The 21,506-nt window shown below is 39.0% G+C and overlaps 1 protein-coding gene across 1 annotated transcript; it reads left to right on the top strand.

The window, feature by feature from the left end:
• The first annotated feature begins 9,829 nt into the window (after positions 1 to 9,829).
• LOC117878613 (glycoprotein Xg-like) lies at positions 9,830 to 20,098 on the top strand. Its single transcript, XM_034772978.1, has 7 exons — positions 9,830 to 9,914; positions 10,284 to 10,334; positions 12,051 to 12,116; positions 16,234 to 16,290; positions 18,125 to 18,163; positions 18,496 to 18,615; positions 20,058 to 20,098. Exons 1-7 carry the CDS (start codon positions 9,830 to 9,832, stop codon positions 20,096 to 20,098), a joined length of 459 nt encoding a protein of 152 aa, XP_034628869.1.
• Positions 20,099 to 21,506: the final 1,408 nt, after the last annotated feature.

The raw sequence follows: 21,506 nt of genomic DNA, 5'->3' as shown, positions 1-21,506 counted from the left end.
TACATGCATAACTTCACTTATATGAGTAGTGTTATTTAAGTGAATAGAATAACTCACGTTAATAAAATTATGCAGTATCTAAATTTTTGCTTGATAAGGACCTAAATACATATTTCCCTCATGGTATAACTATTTCTAGAAGTTCGTTTCAGAGGTAAAGCATTTTTAAAAAGTCCTTATCTGTCCTTTGAAAGAAGCAGCTTAACCAATATTTTCCTTCATGTTTTAGTCTGTCTCCATCCTCACCACAAGTCACTCAATCCTCTTTCTTCCTGGAGCTTTGCCAGTTTGATAGCATTTTATGTTTGTGTAACTATTAGCTTCAAAGGCAGGAACAAAATATTCCAGCCACAAGATATGCTCAGGAAATCCTTTTTTAAATATTTGCTAGCTTTGCTGCTTTTCCCTTGGGAGGAATAACAAAATTTGATCCCCCTCATAAAGACTATCAATTGCCTTTTTCTGCTTATCTGTAAGATCTTAACCCAGTCTTGGCATAAGTGGTCTCAAGTTAGCATTTTTATTTTTTTTTTAAATCCAAATCCAAATATTTTAATGCATTAACTCAGAGTGACTAGAGTTATCTACCATAGCTTAAAGCATATCATTTTGATTTTATCTCTCTGTTTATATTTCATTTTTAAAACAATTACACACACTTTAAATAACGGAGATGTTTGTTTCTTGTAGACACCAGTCCTGTAACCTGAGCCATTCAGGCAGACCTTTATGCCTGCACAGAGTCCCATTGGAGAGTATGGTCCCTGAGGCTTTGCCTGGGGAGATGCATCTGCCCATATGGATCCAAATGCAGGCTCAAGGTCTAAATCTAGAGATGGAAAGGAATAACTAGGACCCATGCCTAAGACACCTCTATAAAGTTCAAAATAATTATGGTGTAAAAATTATTGTTGCTTCCTATGACAGTGAACGGGTTTGGTTCTCAATATACAAAGGGTTAACTCTAGCTTCACTTGCCCTTCACCTTGCTGAAGTGCCCCCTCCTCTGCCCAGGCAGCTGAAGGAGACACAGAAGGAAGAGAATGCTTGTGAGAACATAGGGCTCCTAGCCCAGATAGGCCCAAAGTTAGGGAATCTTTTATGTTGGTTTGCTTAAGATAACTTAGTTTGATTATACTGACAGAGATAGGCTCCTGCTCGTTATGCTGCTTTCTGTCTGCTGAGTCACTCTGCCAGCTTACACTCACTGGAAATGAATGGAGCACAAAAGTAAAAAGTGTGTACGTTTGTTTGTTTTTTTAAAAAAAAGGTCACATCATTGTGATTAGAATGACTACAGTGATAGTAATTCTGAGTTGACTTTAAAATCTGTCCACCCCACATAAAATTAGCCCACAAAAAGAAAGCATAAATGGAAGCAATTTGCCTCCTCTTAGACATCTATGTTACTGTAAAAATTCCTAGTTATGGCTATGATTCACTGACTGTAGGAGTGTTGCTGTAAAATGGTCTAAAACAGCTTTTCAGCAGAGTACACAGAGGCACTTGGAAAGCCACATTGCCATTGCCATTTTTAAGCAGTAGGGCCATAGCCATGGGTGGGCCACGGCCCACACACTTGGCATCCAGGCCCACCCAAATCTGAGTAGGTCTAGAACTGCCACAGTGACCCAGAGCACCACTACAGCACCCAAAATCCAGGATGAAGCTACACATCCGCCCTTCAGAAAGCCACACTCCAGCAGCTCTGCCTTGCCATTTTCTGAGCCGCCACATGCACGTGCCCAGCTCGGCAGGTGAAGCCCTGCATTTGGGTGCACCAGTGCTAGGAAGAGGGTGTGGGTCAGGGGAGAAGCTGAGCTAGCAGGTGCTCAGGGGCTGCCCATTGGCCAGCAGTGCTCTCCACACAGCTCATCCCCTGCACGGCCGAAGGCAGCGGCAAGGCCAGTCTCTTTGCAGCACTCTCTGGAGAGGATACATTTTGATGGGCAATTCAGTACAGAGTCCAGGCCAAGTTTCACAACACAGGCAAGCCCCTGTTCATGCCCCCGCAGTGCAGCCAGAGCCGACCCCGCACGGGGGCCGTAGGAGACGCGAGCCCCCAGCTGAAGGGCAGCAGCCCATACCCTGCAACACGGCAACGGCTCCCTCTCTTCCCCCGCTGCAGAGTCAAGGCACATCTGAGGAGATCAGCCCTCCCCACCCCAGGCAGGCTGCACAGCCAGCCAGCATGGCCAGTGGATAGCACAGTCTGTCATTACCCGTCCACCCAAAAGTTGGGGCCCACCCACATTTCCACTCCTACCTACGCCACTGCTAAGCAGCTAAAAAAAACCAACAATTGAGTAAAGTAGATCTGTGCCCAGAATGATTCAATAAACTGTGTATATGCAAAGGTAGTGTAGACCTATTAGCTCTAGAAATCTCTTCTTTATTAGCATGTTAGCCTAAAATGAAGACTACTACCCTCAAAATTGATCAATCATCTGTGGGCTAGTATTAGTTAAGCTCCTTGAGCTATGACTTCAACACAGTACACAGAGAATCATATTCAGAACTTCTACTGTTTGTAAGGAAAGTGGTTCTCTTACCTCTCCTACACACTGATCTGAAATGGGCCTGCTGGCCAGCCTGTTATGGAGAGGATCCATGCTTAATTTATGACTGGGCTTAGCCCTTGCACCTCTAGGCTTGGCAGTTCATAGACCCGACGCCTCTGGACTCGCCACGTCAGTTATGAAAGTAAAAGAATTGTTTGGTCCCCAGCACCTAATTATTTGAGCACCACTTTCATTACAAATTAAGCACTGGTTGTTTCTGACGGTGATAATGGAACTTGTTTCATTAGTGGCTAATGTGGATGATTCCTGAATGTTCCACCTACGAACCCTGCTCTTCACTGAAGTTTTCACCAGTAATTGTGTGTATATCATAGAATCATAGAAGATTAGGATTGGAAGAGACCTCAGAAGGCCATCTAGTTCAATCCCCTGGCCAAAGCAGGACCAACCCCAACTAAATCATCCAAGCCAGAGCTTTGTCAAGCCGGGCCTTAAAAACCTCTAAGGATGGAGCTTCCACCACCTCCCTAGGTAACCAATTCCAGTGCTTCACCACCCTTCTAGTGAAACAGTGTTTCCTAATATCCAACCTAGACGTACCCCACTGCAACTTGAGACAATTGCTCCTTGTTCTGTCATCTGCCACCACTAAGAACAGCCTAGCTCCATTATCTTTGGAATCCCCCTTTAGGTAGCTGAAGGCTGCTATCAAATCCCCACTCACTCTTCTCTTCTGCAGCTTAAATAAGGCCAGTTCCCTCAGCCTCTCCTCATAAGTCATCTACTCCAGCCCCCAATCATTTCCGTTGCGCTCCACTGGACCCTCTTCAATTTGTCCACATCCTTTCTGTAGTGGAGGGCCCAAAACTAGACACAGTACTCCAGATGTGGCCTAACCAGTGCCAAATAGAGGGGAATAATCATTTCCCTCAATCTGCTGGCAACACTTCTACTAATGCAGCCCAATATGCCATTAACCTTCTTGCAACAAGGGCACACTGTTGACTCATATCCAGCTTCTCGTCCACTATAATCCCCAGGTCCTTTTCTCCAGAACTGCTGCTTAGCCAGTCAGTCCCCAGCCTGTAGCGGTGTATGGGATTCTTCTATCATATGTGCTGGACTCTGTACTTGTCCTTGTTGAACCTCGTCAGATTTCTTTTGGCCCAATCCTCCAATTTGTCTAGGTCTCTCTGGACCCTATCCCTATCCTCCTGCATATCTACCTCTCCCCCAGCTTAGTGTCATCTGCGAACTTGCTGAGGGTGCAACCCATCCCATCATCCAGATCATTAACGAAGATGTGGGGAAAAAAACAACCCCAGGACCAACCCCAGGGGCACTCCGCTTGATACTGGCTGCCACCTAGACATTGAGCCGTTGATCACTACCCATTGTGCCTGATGATCTATCCAGCTTTCTATCCACCTTATAGACTAGTCATCCAATCCATACTTCTTTAACTTGCTGGCAAGAATACTGTGGGAGACTGTATCAAAAGCTTTGCTAAAGTCAAAATATATCACATCCACTGCTTTCCCCATATCCACAGAACCAGTTATCTCATCATAAAATGCAATCAGGTTGGTCAGGCATGACTTGCCCTTGGTGAATCCATGCTGACTGTTCCTGATCACCTTCTTCTCCTTCAAGTGTTTCAAAATGGATTCCTTAGGGACCTGCTCCATGATTTTTCCAGGGACTGAGGTGAGGCTGACCGGTCTGTAGTTCCCTGGATTCTCCTTCTTCCCTTTTTTAAAGATGGACACTATATTTGCCTTTTTCCAAACATCTGGGACCTATTCCAATCACCACGAGTTTTCAAAGACAATGACCAATGGCTCTGCAATCACATCAGCCAACTCCCTTAGCACCCTCAGATGCATTGCATCTGGCCCCATAGAATTTTGTGTGTCCAGCTTTTCAAAATAGTCCTTAACCTATTATTTCACCACTAAGGGCTGCTCACCTTCTCGCCATACTGTGCTGACCAGTGCACAAGTCTGGGAGCTGACCTTGTCTCTGAAGACCAAGGCAAAAAAAGTATTGAGTATGTCAGCTTTTTCCACATAATCTGTCAATAGGTTGCTTCCCTCATTCAGTAAAGGTTCCACACTTTCCCTGACTTTCTTGTTGCTAACGTGCCTGGAGAAACCCTTCTTGTTACCCTTCACATCCCTTGCTAGCTGCAACTCTAATTGTGCTTTGGCCTTCCTGATTACACTCCTGCATGCTCGAGCAATATTTTTTTCATGTGCTGTGTTTGCTGTCTGCAGAAACTAGTCATGTCTCTGCTGAAAATCAAAAAGGAATCCTACAAAAAGTCAAACAGGGATACCATTTCTGAGTACAAAAGAATGGCTCAAGCATGTAGGGACAAAATCAGAAAGGCTAAGATTCAGAATCAGTTACACTTAGCAAGGGACATCAAAGGCAATAAGAAGAGGTTCTATAAATAAATTAGAAGCAAGAGAAGGACAAAGGGAAGTGTAGGCCCACTACTTAGAGAAAGAGAGCTAATAATGGAGAACATCAAGAAGGCTGGGGTGTTTAATGTCTACTTTGCTTCAGTTGTCACTAGAAAGGTAAATTGTGACCAGATATTTAATATAATTAATATTAACAAAAAGGGGCAAGGAACGCATATCAAAAGAGGGAAAGAACAGGTTAAAGAGTATTTAGATAATTTAGATATATTCAAGTTGGCAGGGGCTGATGAAATTCTTCCCAGGGTTTGTAAGGAACTAGCTGAAGCAATCTTGGAGCTGTTAGCAATTATCTTTGAGAGCTCATGGTGGACAGGTGAGGTCCCAGAAGACTGGAGAAGGACAAACATAGTACCTATCTGTAAAAAGGGGAACAAATTGGACCCAGGGAATTATAGACCAGTCAGCCTAACTTAGATACCTAGAAAGATACTGAAAGAAATTATTGAGTAATCCATCTGTAAGCAGCTAGAGGATCGTAGAATTATAAGTAATAGCCTTCATGGATTTGTCAAGAACAAATCATGCCAACCCAACCTAATTTCCTTCTTTGACAGGGTTACTGGCCTAGAGAATAGGGGAGAAGAAGTATACATGATACATCTTGATTTTTATACGGCTTTTGACACTGTCCCACACGACATTCTCATGAGCAATGGAAATGTGGTCTAGATGAAATTACTATGAGGTGGTTGCAAAACTGATTAACAGACCATGCTCAGTAGTAATCAATAGTTTGTTCCCAAACTGGGGAAGGGGGTATCCTGTGGCTTCCCACAGGGGTTAGTTCTGGGTTTGGTACTATTCAATATTTTCATTAATGACTTGGATAATGGAATTGAGAGTATGCTTATAAAACTTGCAGATGGAACCAAGCTGGGAAAGGTTGAAGTATTTTGGAGGACTGGATTAGAATTCAAAATGACCTTGACAAATGAGAGAACTGGTCTGAATTCAACAGGATAAAATGCAATAAAGACATGTTGCAAGTATTTCACTTAGAAAGCAAAAATCAAATGCACAACTACAAAATTCAGAATAATTGGCTAGTTGTTAGTACTGCTGAAAATAATCTGGGGATTCTAGTGGATCACAAATTGAATATGAGTCAATAATGTGATGTAGTTGTGAAAAAGACTACTATCATGCTGGGGTCTATAACAGGAGTGTTATATGTAAGACATGGGAGGTAATTGTCCTGCTCTACTCGGCACTGGTGATGCCTCACCGGGAGTAATGTGTCAAACTCAGGGTGTCCCACTTTAGGAAAGATGTGGATGAATTGGAGAGTATCCAAAAGAGAGCATTAAAAATGATAAAAGGTTTATAAAGGTTTAAAAAACTGGCTATGTTTAGTCTTCAGAAAAGAAGATGGGGGGAGGGGAGAGAACAACCTGATAGACTTCAAATCTATTAAGGGCTGTTATAAAGAGGACAGTGATCAGTTGTTCTCCATGTCCACTGGAGGTAGGACAAGAAGTAATGGGCTCCATCTGCAGCAAGGGAGATTTAGGTTAGATATTAGGAAAACCTTTCTAACTATAGCTCTGGAATAGGCTTGCAAGGGAGATGGTGAAATCCCCATCATTGGAAGTTTTTAAGAACAGGTTTCACAAACACCTGTCAGGGATGGTCTAGGTTTACTTGGTCCTGCCTGAGCACAGGGGCTCAACTTGATGATTTCTCAAGGTTCCTTAAAGACCCAAATTTCTATGAAATTATGATACGCTGATCTTTATCCAAGCAGCCAATTGTACAGTTAAAGTTGGTGGATCTTTTGAACACAAGGTAAATTAAATTGGGCAACTAAATTAAACATATGGTAAAAATATTATTGTCTACATAAGGCCAAATTTGCAAATAATGGATATGAGCAAAAGTTTGTATGCATTTTCTGGTCACCTGACTTAGGTACACAAATCCCTAGTGTGCTTGCACTTCAGGTTCTTTGTGCATGAACAACCATAACTAGTGAATACACATTGGTGGATTTGCATATCTAAACTGGGTGCCATTTGAATATTTTGGTCTAATTTATTTTCATTATATGACTATTAGTCAGTGGTTGAGTTCGTTTAAGTCAGTCTGAGTCTTTGGAACAGTTCAGTCTGCAAGTCTGAACAAGGATCACTGTGAGAATATAGTTAAATAGGTGCAACGTCAAAGTCAGAGGGAAAAAAATCAGTACAGACGTTCACAACAAAAATATGTATGGAAGCTTTTAAGAAAAATCACTGCAATTTCTAGGACAGAGCAAGCATACTAAGTACAAATCTATAGCATTAGGCTTCCATAACTGAAGCCAGTGGGGTTAGTGGAGCTGTCTGGATATTACTGAAGGTAGAGTTTGGCCCTAATTTCCCAGTTGCCTACCTAGAAGATTAATATCTGCAAGTATAAAATGTAGTATAAAACAGCGTTTGGCAGGAGTTGTGTGGACTGCAGTAGAGCCTAAAATAGGGATTTAGGCACCTAAACCCAAAATTTAGGAACCTAAATACCTTTGTGTATTGAGGCTTTTCAGCATCTCTCAGAGACAATAAAAACTAGGTATCAAAACAGAAGGTTTATACAAGCAAAAACCCTAAGGACAATCCGGCTTAAGTTTATGTTTTGCTGCTACTGCTGTTAAAGTTTACAATAAAGAAAAACTCCAGGAAGGGGATGTTTGGACCAGAACCAGTTTCTATATATTGTGTTAGGAGCAAGAAGAGGAGAATGCTACCAGTTTGCACTATGCTTAAGTGTATGTGTATGTATGGGGTATCCCCTGCTTTTATTATGGTTAATGAAACAAACAGATTCCCCATGCTCTCACACCTCCTCCTTGCCATCATAAACCTTCACGGTAATTGCAACTAAGGGGAATATTTTTGTGTGAGACCTTTGTTAAAATATTGGCAGCCCATCACTGAAAAACCTTAAGTCTTATTGCTTAGGACTAGAAATCTAAGAACCCACTGATTTCAATCAGGATTAGATCAGTCCCTAAGGCAGGGGAGGTAATAGCTGGATGGTGTGTAATGTTCTAAAATATTCAGTCAGTTAAATAAGAGAAAATATTACTAAGTTATGTTAACTGGATGGTCTGGTTTTGTGACCTACTTTCCCCTTCGTAGTATAGGTTTTCAGAAACAACATACTGTTGGACAAGGGTAGTCTTGTTTTATAGCTCATTCTTTGGAATTCCAGCCATATATTATCATTCCTGTCAGAGTGTGTGGTTATATAATTAAGTCCTCAAAACATGCACTTCAATTAAAGTATAATACAAGAATAAAAATTTTAAACTTGTACATTGTGATCCCTCTCATTTGAGGATCTCAGTATTTTACTAACGTTTATTAAGCCTTCTAAGAGCTTTGTGAGTTACAGAAGTACCACTCTACTATTATAGGAGGCAGTGTTGCCTATTCGTGACTCTGCCATTGGTTTGTGGGGTGACCTTGGAAAAATTATTTCCCTCACTATGCCTCAATTTCTCCATCTGTAAAAGGGGGATAATGATACTCCCTTAGTAAAGCATTTGGGGCCTACTTATGAAAAGTGCTAGCTATATAAGATCTAGGCATTATTATCCCCTTTAGACAGACTGATAAACAGACACAGATCAAGTGACTTGCCTGAGATCACACACAAAGTCAGTGGCAGAGCTGGAAATAAAAGCCATGACTTTGACTCCCAGAAACTCTTTTTTTTCACTTTGTGCCAGCTGTTCTTGTGTTTGGTCTAAACAGATATTAAGGAGTGGATGAAGACAAATAGTGCTGCATTCTGCATGAAAGTCAATGGCTGCTTATTTCATAAAGAGGTGATCTACAAAAGCTTTTCAGTTAAAGCAAAAAATGCCAACCACAACAACAAAAAGGAAATCCCAAATCAGTAACAGATCAGTAGACTCAGTTACAAGCCGTTAGGATACAATATTTTAAATCTTTCCCAGCTTTATTTTCCTGCCAAGTCCTCATGTCAGGATGGTGTTTTTTTCTCTTGTAACAATTAATGACATCACTAACACCTAAAACAGAGCAGGAAGATGTTGTTTTTCTTTCATATGTTTCAGGGTGCAGTGGAGAGCAAATGGGTGTAGATAACAAACACACTTTGACAGTTGTAAATGTTGCCATATGTCAGAGGAAGAAGTTAAACTGGGCAGATTTAATTTACAAGTGATTTTAAGGCAGGTGTGTCAGTAAAACTTTTAACCACATCTGTAAAGTTGAGCTGTTAAAACACTAATGAATTTATTAAAATCACTTTTCCTGGCTGTGGTATAACATGCCACTGGTGACACCGATTCACCCAGGGTTGTTGGCAGGGGCGATCAAACCTGGGACCTCTGGAGCTTAATGCACGAGCCTCTACTCCAGGAGCAAAAAGACACATCTCATTTAACCAAGCAGACTCATCAATCATTAGCTGGCCTAGCCACCACTGGGGGGAGACAGAGTGCCACTCTGAGCAAACAGTTTGAAAGTACTGTGCAAAATCTTGTTTCTGTTTCTTTGGACACACCGTGGGTTCCTGGCTGCTGTACTTACCAAAACATGCTTTTCAAAGGAATTTTTACATTTTGATTATGGGCCAAATCCTTCCTGTTCTATTGGAGTGAGTTTCCCTTTTGAACTGAATGGGCTGGTTTGTGGGATCACACAAAGGCCCCCCTGGCAGAGCTGGGCTCATGAACAGCTTCCTCTGGCATGTACCCCTTTATTGGACTTTCCACCACTAGGTGCCTGCATCCTATGCCTTGCCAGCAGAGCTCTGGCGGTGATTCACACACATAAAAATGAACACCACACTAACTGAAATAGGTATAAAATGTTCCTATACACAGACATTAATGTGTGGTTTCTTTTGGTAGGTCAAGGTGATTTTGATTTATCTGATGCTCTTGATCATCCAGGTAAGTAAAACTGCAAAAAAAAAAAAAGAAGAAAAAAAGGATTTTGTTTGCTCTATTGTGTTTAATATTATTGCTACATCTTTAATACATTTTCCATTTTATGAAAACTGGACCACAACATAACTAATTTAATTTAAAGGAAATGCATAAAAGTCAATGGGAAATGCTGGATATAGCACTTTTGATAATCAGACTATTTTTAAAAATTTGCTTATATTCAGGTTCTATTTTAAAAGAATCTTGGTGGTCTCAGTGATGCTTAAGTTTTCTTTATCTAGAATATTTATCAAGATTTACAGATGCCTCCCTTTGATGTATTGAAAAGTGTTTCAGTTTGTATTGACTTTATGGTCTCACTGTGTCTCACAGAGGAAACAATTACCAAGAAGCCTCCACCGGCTACCAAAAGGCCAGTGTTTGGTGAGTAATAAATTTAAATTGGCTAATGGTTCATGACAATGATCTCACATTTGTAGTTTCTACCAGTTTCATCGTGATGTGTGCCATGTGCAGCATCTGAGATCAAGTTTATGCGATAACTGTCTAAGTATCAAGTACTGTATAGGTTAAGAAAAAGTATTAAAGGAACTCTCTTGGACAGTTACCAAATAATAAGAGTTCCTTAATGGGTATAATATGGCTTTAGACAGTGACTGGACAACACTGAAATTGTATTGGCTGATAATTTTTGGTAATCTCTTACCTGCCCTGAAATCCCCAAGGAACATACAAATAGACAACTGTAGCTTTTGTATTTGCCTTACTAAACATTTGTGCAGGGGAAAAGACAAGTCCACAACAAATGACTTTTAAAAAATGTTATTAGTGTTGAGACTGAAGTCTTATATGCGTGGGACTTTTTAAAATTTGATGGACCCCCTCTTCTGGCATTCATTGTTAGCGTGGCTTTTAATAGTTCCACAACAGGCTATGCCAATGAACAGAAATGAGCTGTGAATGGTAAAGGAGGACTAGAAAGTTTTAAAGCCATAAACTCTGGAGGAGATTGGATGTGACAAACTAATTTTAAAAGGGTAAATCTTTTTTTCTCATTCTCTCCATTTAAAAATACTTTTTATTTGATTATGATATTCCACATACTACACTGAAAGAAAATTAAAGTTCTAAAATGAAGCATTCAGAATCAGGAAATGGATAAGGTTTCCATGAAATCTTAATTTAGCTCCCTTGTGACTATGAATTATGGTAAAGTCTTTCACTACACAATCACAGTTTTTTCCCCCTCAGGAATCCTGTCTCATTCAGTGCACAAGTTGGACATTGTTCTATGTATGTGGCAGCTGTTAAATATTTGAATTGTCACTATGCGGTGCATGGCTTCATGTTTTATACATTGCAGTGTCCCAGCCCCCACATTGCATGAGGCCAAAAGTCCTTTCTTACCTCTGTCTCTTACACCATACACTGAACAAATAATATAGTGCATGGAGCAGGATCGCTGCCTCATTTACTCATAAAAATCTAGATAGATGTACTCTCCCACTTTCCCTGCTTCATTACACTACATCTTTGGTGAAAGGGGTGGGGTTCTATGTCTCTGTGAATGGGGTGGGGTTCTTCTAGATTAAGGAGCCCCTCCTTATGTATCTCTACATATTATTCAGAAGGAGTCACTGTCCTTTTAGAGCTCCGCCTCATTCCATACTCACCCTCAAAGACCATATTTCACACAGACCTGCACACTCTAAATGAAATTCCACTCAACATTTCTGTGCATGTGCAACTGCAATAGAAGTTGAGAGATTGTCTACTGAATCGAAAATTCCACTCAACTCGCGTGCACACATGTGCAGCACCAATGGAATGTTGGCAGATTGTTAGTATAACAAAAAACAATGCACAGGCATGAAGCATGTTTTAAAATCTTTACAACTTCTCCAAAGCAAAACTGATTTTCACCAGATCCCAGAAAGGCATATGAGCCACTTGGGGACTCTGTCCTCTGATTAAATGTGTCTTCCCCCACACCCCCACGCACTATATTCCTACTCAAAGTAGCTGAACAGTTTTTGCTCAAACATTCTAAAAATGTGCTCCTGGGCTGAGAACAAAGGTGTCCAGTGTTTGACCAAAAGGTAAAGATTATTAAAATCTTGAAATCTTTATTGCTAATAGATGATCATCCAAAACCTCACTCACGTCCTCCTCACAAGCCGCAGCCGGGAAGCTATGGCAATGATGGTAAGAATATTTTTGTGCATTAAAAATAAATGAGGCTGCAACTGGTTAATTTTGGTTTGCATTTGTTGTTGGACATTGTACTATGATAATGAAAATATTTATTTTTATTAGATGCTTATGGGATCAATATGTTTATTTCTGATTTTAAAATTTATTTTTTGACATATAAAATATAGCTTGTGTATCTATTATAGATATGCTGGTCTGGACACCACATTTCACTGAGTTTTTTATTTACAGCACAGATTCAACCTCCTCGTTGTTTTATAAAGAATTTGGTATAGCGCCCCAAATTTACAGCTCATAAATTCTGGGTAAAGACAAAATTTTATAAGAATCTTCACGTAAATTTGTGAATTACTTTGAGTTAAAATTAATTTAAAATTAACTATTTAAAACATGTGTCCCAGTATGTCTCACCTTTTTGTTCCTAACTAAAACACCACAGCTTTTAAAAAATGTTTTTTCCCCTTATTCTTCATCACTGTTACTTTCTCCATCGTCATGCTTGATGAGAAATATTTTGGAGATTGAATGGCTAGTCTGGAATCTAAACGTTTATTTTAAAAGATACAATGCTTTGAGCCTTCATGGTTGTGAAGAAAACTTTGGAACTGTAAACTGAAATGCAGCTCATCCATATATCCCCAGCACACAGAACTGTCTTGAAATTTTGCTAGCAAGGCATTGGAGAATGATGTGGGCAATAATCCTTCTTTCTATGTAATGCAGTGGAGGTAAAATTCTCAAAATACTGAGTCATCTTCTGTGAGTTGCTAAAGCACTTGCACATGACCTGCCCCAACATATTTCCACTCTTCTTAAACAATTGCTTTACATTTCCTATTTAAAACTACCATTTCACTCCTTCTCCAAAGTGCCTTCTGTTTACTCTCTTCTTTGTCTTCTTTTAGACAAAGACCTTTATTTAAGAGAGGCCCCTGGTGGTGGTATTCCCTAAAAGTTTTGTAGTATGTTAGACTGCTTTTTATCATGCTTTCACATTTCAGAAAATAATTCCCCCAGCATCAGATTTAAGATGGTTAGACTACTAGAAATTAGAGATTGAAAACACTAATAACCATGGGTGAAATTATCAGAAGTACCTAAGGTCCCATTTTCTAAAGTGATACAGGTGTTTAGACTCCTAAGCAGCTAATTGCTTTTGAACCAGGATTTAGGATTGTAAATCATAGGCACATTTTAAAATATTAGTCCATATCTTTACATGTTTATAAATATTTGCCCATTTAGTCATCTCTTAGCCAAACTCTTATTCTTTTCTCATAAATCAACCCCTTAATTCCTCTTGTTATATCTGTAGCTGTATTCAGTTTGTTTATGTCTTCCTAGAAGTGAGGAGCCTGGAGCTGTGTGCAGTTAATCCAGCTGTGATCTCATAGGTCCCAGTTCAACAAGGTACTTAAGCATATTTGTAACTTCAAGCATAAGAGTAGTCCCAAATAAATGGGGACTAGTCTCATGCTTATAGTTACACACGTGCTTAAACATGTTGTTGAATCAGGGCTGTACGGAGGGATTATTACTTCCTGGTTCTGTTATACTATGCCTTTGCATTTGTAGGCCAAAAAATTGCAATGGCTTGTTTTACTGTCGTATAACACACATTTCAAAATCAGGCATGATATACTATCCTCTCTCATCCCTACATCTTTTAGCATTTCCAGGTTTCTTTCTTCCATTTGATACCTGTTTCCTCAGATGTTAGTCTATATTTTTCAAAATTGAATCTCGTTTTGTCCCGTCCCCCCCATACTTATTTTATTTAATCTTTTTAGGCCCTTCTTTATTATTATTTTTTGCTCATACTGGTGTTTGAAGCTCCTTCAAATTATTATTATTATTGGTTAATTTTATTAATGTGTTGCCTTAATATCTCTTTTAGATAAATAAAATACCCAATTCAATCCACTATAGTTTATTATTTTGCTTTACTTTTGGTTCCTTCAGCCAATTTTCCATCCACATTTTGGTCTCTGGTTCCTGCATGATACCCATAATATCCCACAATCCTTCCCTGATGTCAGTATCTGATATGTTCATAATGGTGGAGCTGGCTAAAAAACGCAAAATATTTTTCTCAAAAATTGTGGTGGGTTTTTTTTCTTATTTTCACTGAAGATTGAAATTTTTTGACTAACATTTTGTAGTCAGCAGGAATTCTCTGATGCCAAGAAAATCAGGTTCAGGATGTTTGGCCCTTCTTGCGACTGTTTTAACTAATGAGGAGGACCTTTTCTGAATCTATTAGAGGAAAAATCAGCAATGGACTATAAAAATCCCAAAGTTTTACACTTCTTGTTTACTTTTGTATGCACTTTTGAAACTTTGGCCTTCCTTCCTTCTAATAATATTTATTATCAATAGACGACCACCCAAAACCTCAGCCATATCTACCTGCTCACCCGCAACCAGGAAGGTATAGCAATTCTGTTAAGAATATTTTCTCCTAAAAATGTTAGAACCAAAAATTATTTAGGTCAGATTTTTATTTATATTGATTCAGATTTGTATTCATTTATTTATGGATGGTACACTTGTGGAGATTATGGAAGGGGGAGACATGAATTAGGGCCCTTATTGTACCCTGGGTGATCACTACTTCCCACCACCCAACACAGATGTAATGAGGTTGAGTAGTGTCCGCAAAAGAGAAACTAAAACAACTAATTATTCCTCAAAGAAGGTTTTTAATGATTTACGACTATAAAAGCAACATAGACAGAATAAGAAGAGAATAATTAAAGACCAGCACTGAATTAGGATTAATATAAAAGGTTATACTGAAGACAGGCACAGTGACATGCAAAGCTACTATCACTTATCAACTACTAGCTCTAACCGTGCTGTGCCCGTTCCCAGCAAGGCACCAGAACCTATACAATTATTATATATTGAGTAACTATTTACTACTACTATTCCTAAGCAATTTACTACTACTATTACCCAACTTACTTTTATTTCTAAACAATATACTAGTATAATTAAACTATAGTATCGATACAGACTTAAGATTAACCAGGCCAAGCACAACCAGACTTCTTTGCTTCAAAACCTTACCCTGCATTTTCCCGAGAATACGTTACCCTTCAGTCGACTGCTTTCCGCATTGGCCTGGCACAGATAGTCGGTGAAGCACATGTCCCTTCGGTTCAGGGTGTGTGTGTGAGCCTGATCAAAGAGAGATCTCTTTTAGGTCAATACACACACAGACAGACACCTGCGCCTTTGCACCTCTTTATACATTATTTTTTGGCAGTGTTCCAAAGCAGGTCAACCAATTAAGGTGGCCAAATGTCTTCGTGTGGTATTTTGTGGTTGTTTTGATCTTATGAACTGTGCACCTGTGCCCAGCTCATCTTTTCTTTATGTGGCTAGTTGTCCTAATTGTGGTCAATTCGCTAGACTCAAATTTTGAGTCAGCCTAAAGAAGTATCCGGTTGCAGTGCATAGTAACTACAAGTCCGTATCTAATTTCACAGAGCTTCCTTTTTTGCTTAATCTTAGTCTATAAAGCTTCCTAGCTGGATTTTGCTTATGCTTGCAGGATTTTATTGCGCTCGCTCTTTGCAGCTTCCTGGAAGTTTGATACATTAATCACAATACTCTGATGGGGCACTTATTTATTAACCACTGTAGGGAACTTTTGGTTTGCTATGTGCTTGTTTGCTTGTTCAACGTTCCAGGTCCACTTTTTGAAAAAGGTTACTGGGTCTCAGTGTCTGTCCAACAAAGTCGAACTAGCCTGAACAATTTACAAGATATTGGACCTAAAATCATGTTGATAATCATCTTGTTTTCCCTTCCACTCCTGTTGACAAATTTAGCTGCACCTATCCTGGGAATGGATAGGAACCAAAAATTTTCTATTGACATGACTGGAATTCTAGCCTTCAAATAGATTCTAATGGTTGACCTTGAGGTGAAAGACACAAAGTGGGCTCTATGCCCAAAAGGTCTGCCTCCACTTAAGGATCCTGGGGGAATGATCCTCTCCTAGGACACCAAGAATAAACAGGTCATGGTAGTGGAAGGGAGGGGGAAAAGCTGAAATTTCAGATAAGTTTGAATAATGAATAACAATCTAATTTTACAGACCGCTTCAGTGACTTAGATCTCAATGATGGGAAACCTCTACCCCCAAGGCCTGCAGGTACTGTATGCCAATTCTGTTGAATATTTCACAACCTCTCTCATATAGTCATATCCCACAGCTGCCTGTTTTTGCTTTAGACTTGTATGTAGCTGGTATAGGGCCAGATTCTCCTACTCTTACACATATTGAGCAATCTCTTGCTCCACAAATAGTGCTAAAAGATGTCGAGTGGTCAATCCTGAAGAGATAAATCACTTTAAGAACATGGTTAAGCAGGATGGATTTGAATTAAATCACTAGTCAGGAAGACTCAATTTAATCATGGTTTTCTACATAAAAGTGCATTCTTGTTGGTTGTTATAATCCTAATACATATTCTTCACAACTCAGAGATAGATGTAGGTTACATTTTTAGAAGGTAAACACTATACATTTTTAAACAGATGATTTATTTTGAAAACTTTTCAGATTAGTTTTACAGCTATATCAGAAAATGAATGATTGGTTATTTAATTTACTGAAGGTAATTGAAGCAAATATTTATGAAGTCATTGGGAGGTGAAGTATCTCCAATTCCACAGGTTAATCATTAATATTTGGAGGATTTTTTTGCCATGTTGTATTAAGAGGAGAACATCACAAGATAGACATTTAAATTGTTTTATTTAACTAAAACAACAATGTTAAGTATTCTGGATTTTTTTCTTCAACCGCAAACATATAATATTTTAACAAAACAAGTGTATGTCCCTCGCTTCTCACATTTATCTCCAGACTTCTCCTTGTCCAGCTCTATTCCACCCCCAACAATCTTCTATTCATTGAACTTTTTGAGACTTTGCACTTTTAGAGAGAGGTAAGGGATTGACTCTGTGTACACAAATTTGCAGAGGGACAATAGAGTTGAGGTCTATTATTTCTCACTGCTATATATTATTTATTTATTTTAAAACATTTTTGTTGTTAACAAGCATGTTACCTCTGGAGACACAAATCCACAGTTTGAGAACTGCAAAACTAAGCATCTCTGATGGTATCTTCTAGACTGAGCACTGACTTCCATTGGGTAGATAGAAAGATTAACCTAAATAATCTATACAGAAGCCTGTGGAACCCCATAAAATTAGGTCCCTAATCCATGAACTAGTGGAACTCATTTACAAAACTTTTCTTAAACATTACATGAATATATTGTCTCATACTATAGAATTAGAATTTATAATCCTTATTCCATGATGAGATACCTTTGAGCTATAAATTTATCAAAAATCCCATTTAAATAAAAAAAATCCGATTTTTTAATTTTTTTTTAAATCATTGATTTTTATCCACCTTGTGCTTAAGTGCTTTGCTGGGTTGGAAAGGGTCTTTTGCACCTTGCAGGATTGGGCCCATAGTCCGGTTGAATTCAGTGGGACTACTTACAGATTAAGGGGCTGTTCAGAGGGTGTCAAGGTGGAAGCATTGGACCTATAGTGAGTTAGCCAATGGCTCCCTGGGTGGTTGTCTGTCAGTGGAGACTAGCCAAAGTGTCGCAGTGCTCTGGCTACTCTGCTGTCTCATACCCCATGCTGGCAGCTGTCTATTTGAAATTTACAACATTTTTTATGAAGGTGGATAAGCAGTTTCAGCCCCATTTTATTGGGTGGGGGTGATCAGTATTATCATTCTGAGGAAATTAAGACAGAGGAGTGACACAATGTGCCTCCAAAAAATTAAGGTTTAAATCAGGATTAGAACCCACATTTCCTTACACCCACTACCCAGTTCTAACCAAATATCATTTTGCAGGCTGCCTCTGGATGGGATTTGTTGTTGTTTTGCTGTATGTTAGCTGTGACTTTTCTCCAAAAGGTTTCTTCCAACAATGAAGTTATTTCCTCTTTTCCAGGAGAAAAGGAGAGTAATGTCAATCATGGTGGAAACACTGGTCAGTAAACACTTATATACATATTATCTTATAGTATATTTAGGACAGTCTTAGCTGAACCAAAAGAGTTTTAAAACCCATATAAAACATATGTGTAGATAAGTCACTATTTTCTTGTCTGTAGTAATATTGTGGTTTCTGGTCCTTATATATATTTTTAAAAATGTTTTATTTCATGCTGCAAATGAAATTCAAAAGTTGTATGAACCCTTTCTCGTGTCAAACTGTGTTTGCAATGATTTGCTATTATGGGTCAGTGTCCACTTTATGTACTCTATAATAAGGATGCTCTTTTGTTGCTTCTGAAGAAAATACGTTTTTTCTTCCAATAGATTCTGGAGTAATTGCTGGAGTTACGTCACCTGTGATTTCTGTGCTTGTGCTGTTAGTTGTTGGATCAGTAGCTGGTTACACAGCTTACAAGAAGAAGCAACTCTGTTTTAAAGCTAATGGTAAGAATTACACTAGCTTTTTTGTTCTCTTTTTGGAACTGTGGCAGATCCTGATTGAAACAGCACTTTCTTATTTCTTGTAATATAAATTAAAACCATCTTGTACATTCTTTTTGTACGTTATATACTTTGGTGCTGTTGTTTTTGTACCACAGAAAACATTAGCTGAAAATGTGTGTAGTGTATGTAGGTGGATGGGCATGGAGGGAATAAGTGACCTATATATATCTGTTTCAGTCTCTGAGTTTGGATAATAAAATATAGTGCACCTGGTTTAAAGAATTCAATTTACTCCACTCAAATAGTTGCAAGACCTATAATGTTTTGAGTAGTAATTGCAGCTTCATTGTTCATCTTTAGTTTTTGTATTGCAATTGCACAACCAATATGCTATGTGCTTCCCAGAGTGGAAGACACTATCTCTGCCCTGAAGAATGCAGGGTCCTGAATATGAATTTATATTTAAAATATTTTTATTCCCAGACACAAACTTAATGAAATTGAAATTAAAGTTGAAAATTCATGGATGTGATGGTCAGTCAGTCAGATGGTGCCCGATAAGAACTGCAAATGTAATAATGAATTAAATATTTAGGTGGGATTTTCAAAGGTGCTTACAGCTGGCCTAACTTGGCTTCCATTGAAGTCAATGGGAGTTTTACTATTGACTTCCGTGAGAGCAGATTTTGTTTTTGAAAATCCCAATCTTAGCATTGTTTTCTAGATTTGCAAGGGATATTTGTTAACAGTTAGCATGCCTACTCTTTCCACAAATTTGAAATAAACCATTGAAATGATAAAATTCCTAGGTCCTCAGTGTCAGAAAGTGTGATGGTGGGTGGGAGTGAAAGTTGCAGTGGTACAAGGCAGCTGCAACTTTCCCTGCAGCAAAGGGGGGGGGGGGGCTATATAGGAGGGCATGGCAGACCCAAAAGAGGGATAGGATTATAGCATCAGTGCATCCCCTGGGCAGCCTCTGCCATCGGAGATCCTAAAGAGCCCACAGCAGGAGCAGTGAGAGAGGACAAAGGTTATCTGTTCTTCCGTAGGGGCAGGGAGGAGCTGTAGTAAAGGATAGAGATGTATAGATCTGAATAAGCATCCATACCAGAATATTAAAATATTCTTTACAATCTTCCATTTTAGGTGGGACAACTGTGTAAGCTGGCAAGAGAGGAATTGCCCAGTGATAATGAGTATTTTCTGCACAACACCGGACTACTTATTGTTAAGATGTACTTAAGTAATATATGAATGGGTAACATAGTACAATCTGATGCATATTATACATATGAATGTATATTTTGATTCAGATGCTAACTCTGTGATAATTCCTCAATTATGTGCTATAATATTTTTCTAAGGTTAAAGGTTTGTGTCTGAGCATTGGGTTCACAGACTATTCAGTGTTTTTTCTATGCCTATTTTTTTTAATACTTTAGGTGATGAGAAAAAAGGAACTTCCGCCTATGTGTTGTATTGATGTTCTCTTGTATATCTGTATTTTTTATAAAGTTTGAGGCAAATACTTGAAGTTTTGGAAAAAGTTTAAAGATTTTACTTTCCTTTATTTTATACTTTACATCTGAATTCTGCTGAATAGAAAAATCTATAGTTGAAAAAAGCATTTTCATCCTTCATTTTTCAAAAAAGGATGAAAAGTTCTGTGTACTGCAAAACCACTGATAGAAAGGAAGCCCCAAACCATATATGAGGGGCACACATTGATTTTTAAGGAAATGTGTTTAGCTCCACTTAAGTTCTGCAAATCTTGCTTGAACCCTGCTTCTTTTCTATGAAATTTCTTAATATAGAAAGGGCTAGTTCCAGAATCCATTAGAGTCAGTGGGTGCCCTCGCATTGTCTTTAATGGGCTGAATCAGCCCCATAGGTACTGGTTTTCAGGAAATTTGAAGACCCTGTAATAGAAACTAAATTGCGGTAGTTCTTTAAATCAGTCATCATAATCACCACATTACCGGCCTTTTTTACAAAAACAGTCAGAATTTTCTTGTGGAGGAAGGAATCAATTTGATTACAGATGTAGTATGCAAGGAGAATGCTTGTGGGTGGGAAACATGATGCTTTGAATTCTAAGCCCCATCTTGAGTCACATATAACCAATCTGTTAAATTTTATCTTTTTGATATGTTTGTTGTTCTTATGATTTTAATCATGTAGTCTCTATTCATCTTTAAACTCAGCATTTTCACCTTTATTTTACAAATGAACTACCATATATACTCATTCATTAGCCTGTTCGTTTATAAGCCGATCCCCCAAGGTGGTTAGGTAAAAATAGCAAAAACTGTATGACCCTTTCATAAGCTGACCCTATATTTCAGGGGTTGGCAAACTTTGGCTCCTGGCCTGTTAGGGTAAGCCGCTAGCGGGCCTAGAAGTTTTGTTTACTTGGAGCGTCTGCAGGCATGGAACCCCTCAGCTCCCAGTGTCTGCGGTTTGCCGTTCCCAGCCAATGGGAGCTGCGGGAAGCGCCAGCTCCCAGTGTCCGCAGTTTGCCATTCCCAGCCAATGGGAGCTGCGGGATGCGCCACTTCCTGCAGCTCCCATTGGCTGGGAATGGCAAATCACGGACACTGGGAGCTGAGGGGCTTTGTGCTTGCAGATGCTCCAAGTAAACAAAACGTCCCGACCCGCTAGTGGCTTACCCTAATGGGCTAGGAGCCAAAGTTTGCCAATCCCCGCTATATTTCAAAAGCTGGCATCACAAGAAACACTCAAAAGTTTTGCTAGAATTATTTTAATGTAATCTAACGAAAAAGCTGTTGTTGTTATAATAATAACTGAACAAATATGTATTCACCTTCAAAATGACAGTCAATATTTAAAATCAGTAAATGGATATTTAAAACAAGTAACTTAGAACAATA

This window comes from Trachemys scripta, chromosome 1 (assembly GCF_013100865.1).
Source record: "Trachemys scripta elegans isolate TJP31775 chromosome 1, CAS_Tse_1.0, whole genome shotgun sequence".
Lineage (NCBI taxonomy): Eukaryota > Metazoa > Chordata > Testudines > Emydidae > Trachemys > Trachemys scripta.
Note: the sequence above shows the minus strand (reverse complement) of the source record. Positions and strands in the feature narration are given on the sequence as shown.

Coding starts and splice junctions, on each gene's coding strand:
- LOC117878613 (XM_034772978.1), top strand. CDS start 9,830: ATGTTCCTATACACAGACATTAATGTGTGGTTTCTTTTGGTAGGTCAA. Junction 9,915..10,283: donor TGATGCTCTTGATCATCCAG/GTAAGTAAAACT, acceptor TGTGTCTCACAG/AGGAAACAATTACCAAGAAG. Junction 10,335..12,050: donor TACCAAAAGGCCAGTGTTTG/GTGAGTAATAAA, acceptor TATTGCTAATAG/ATGATCATCCAAAACCTCAC.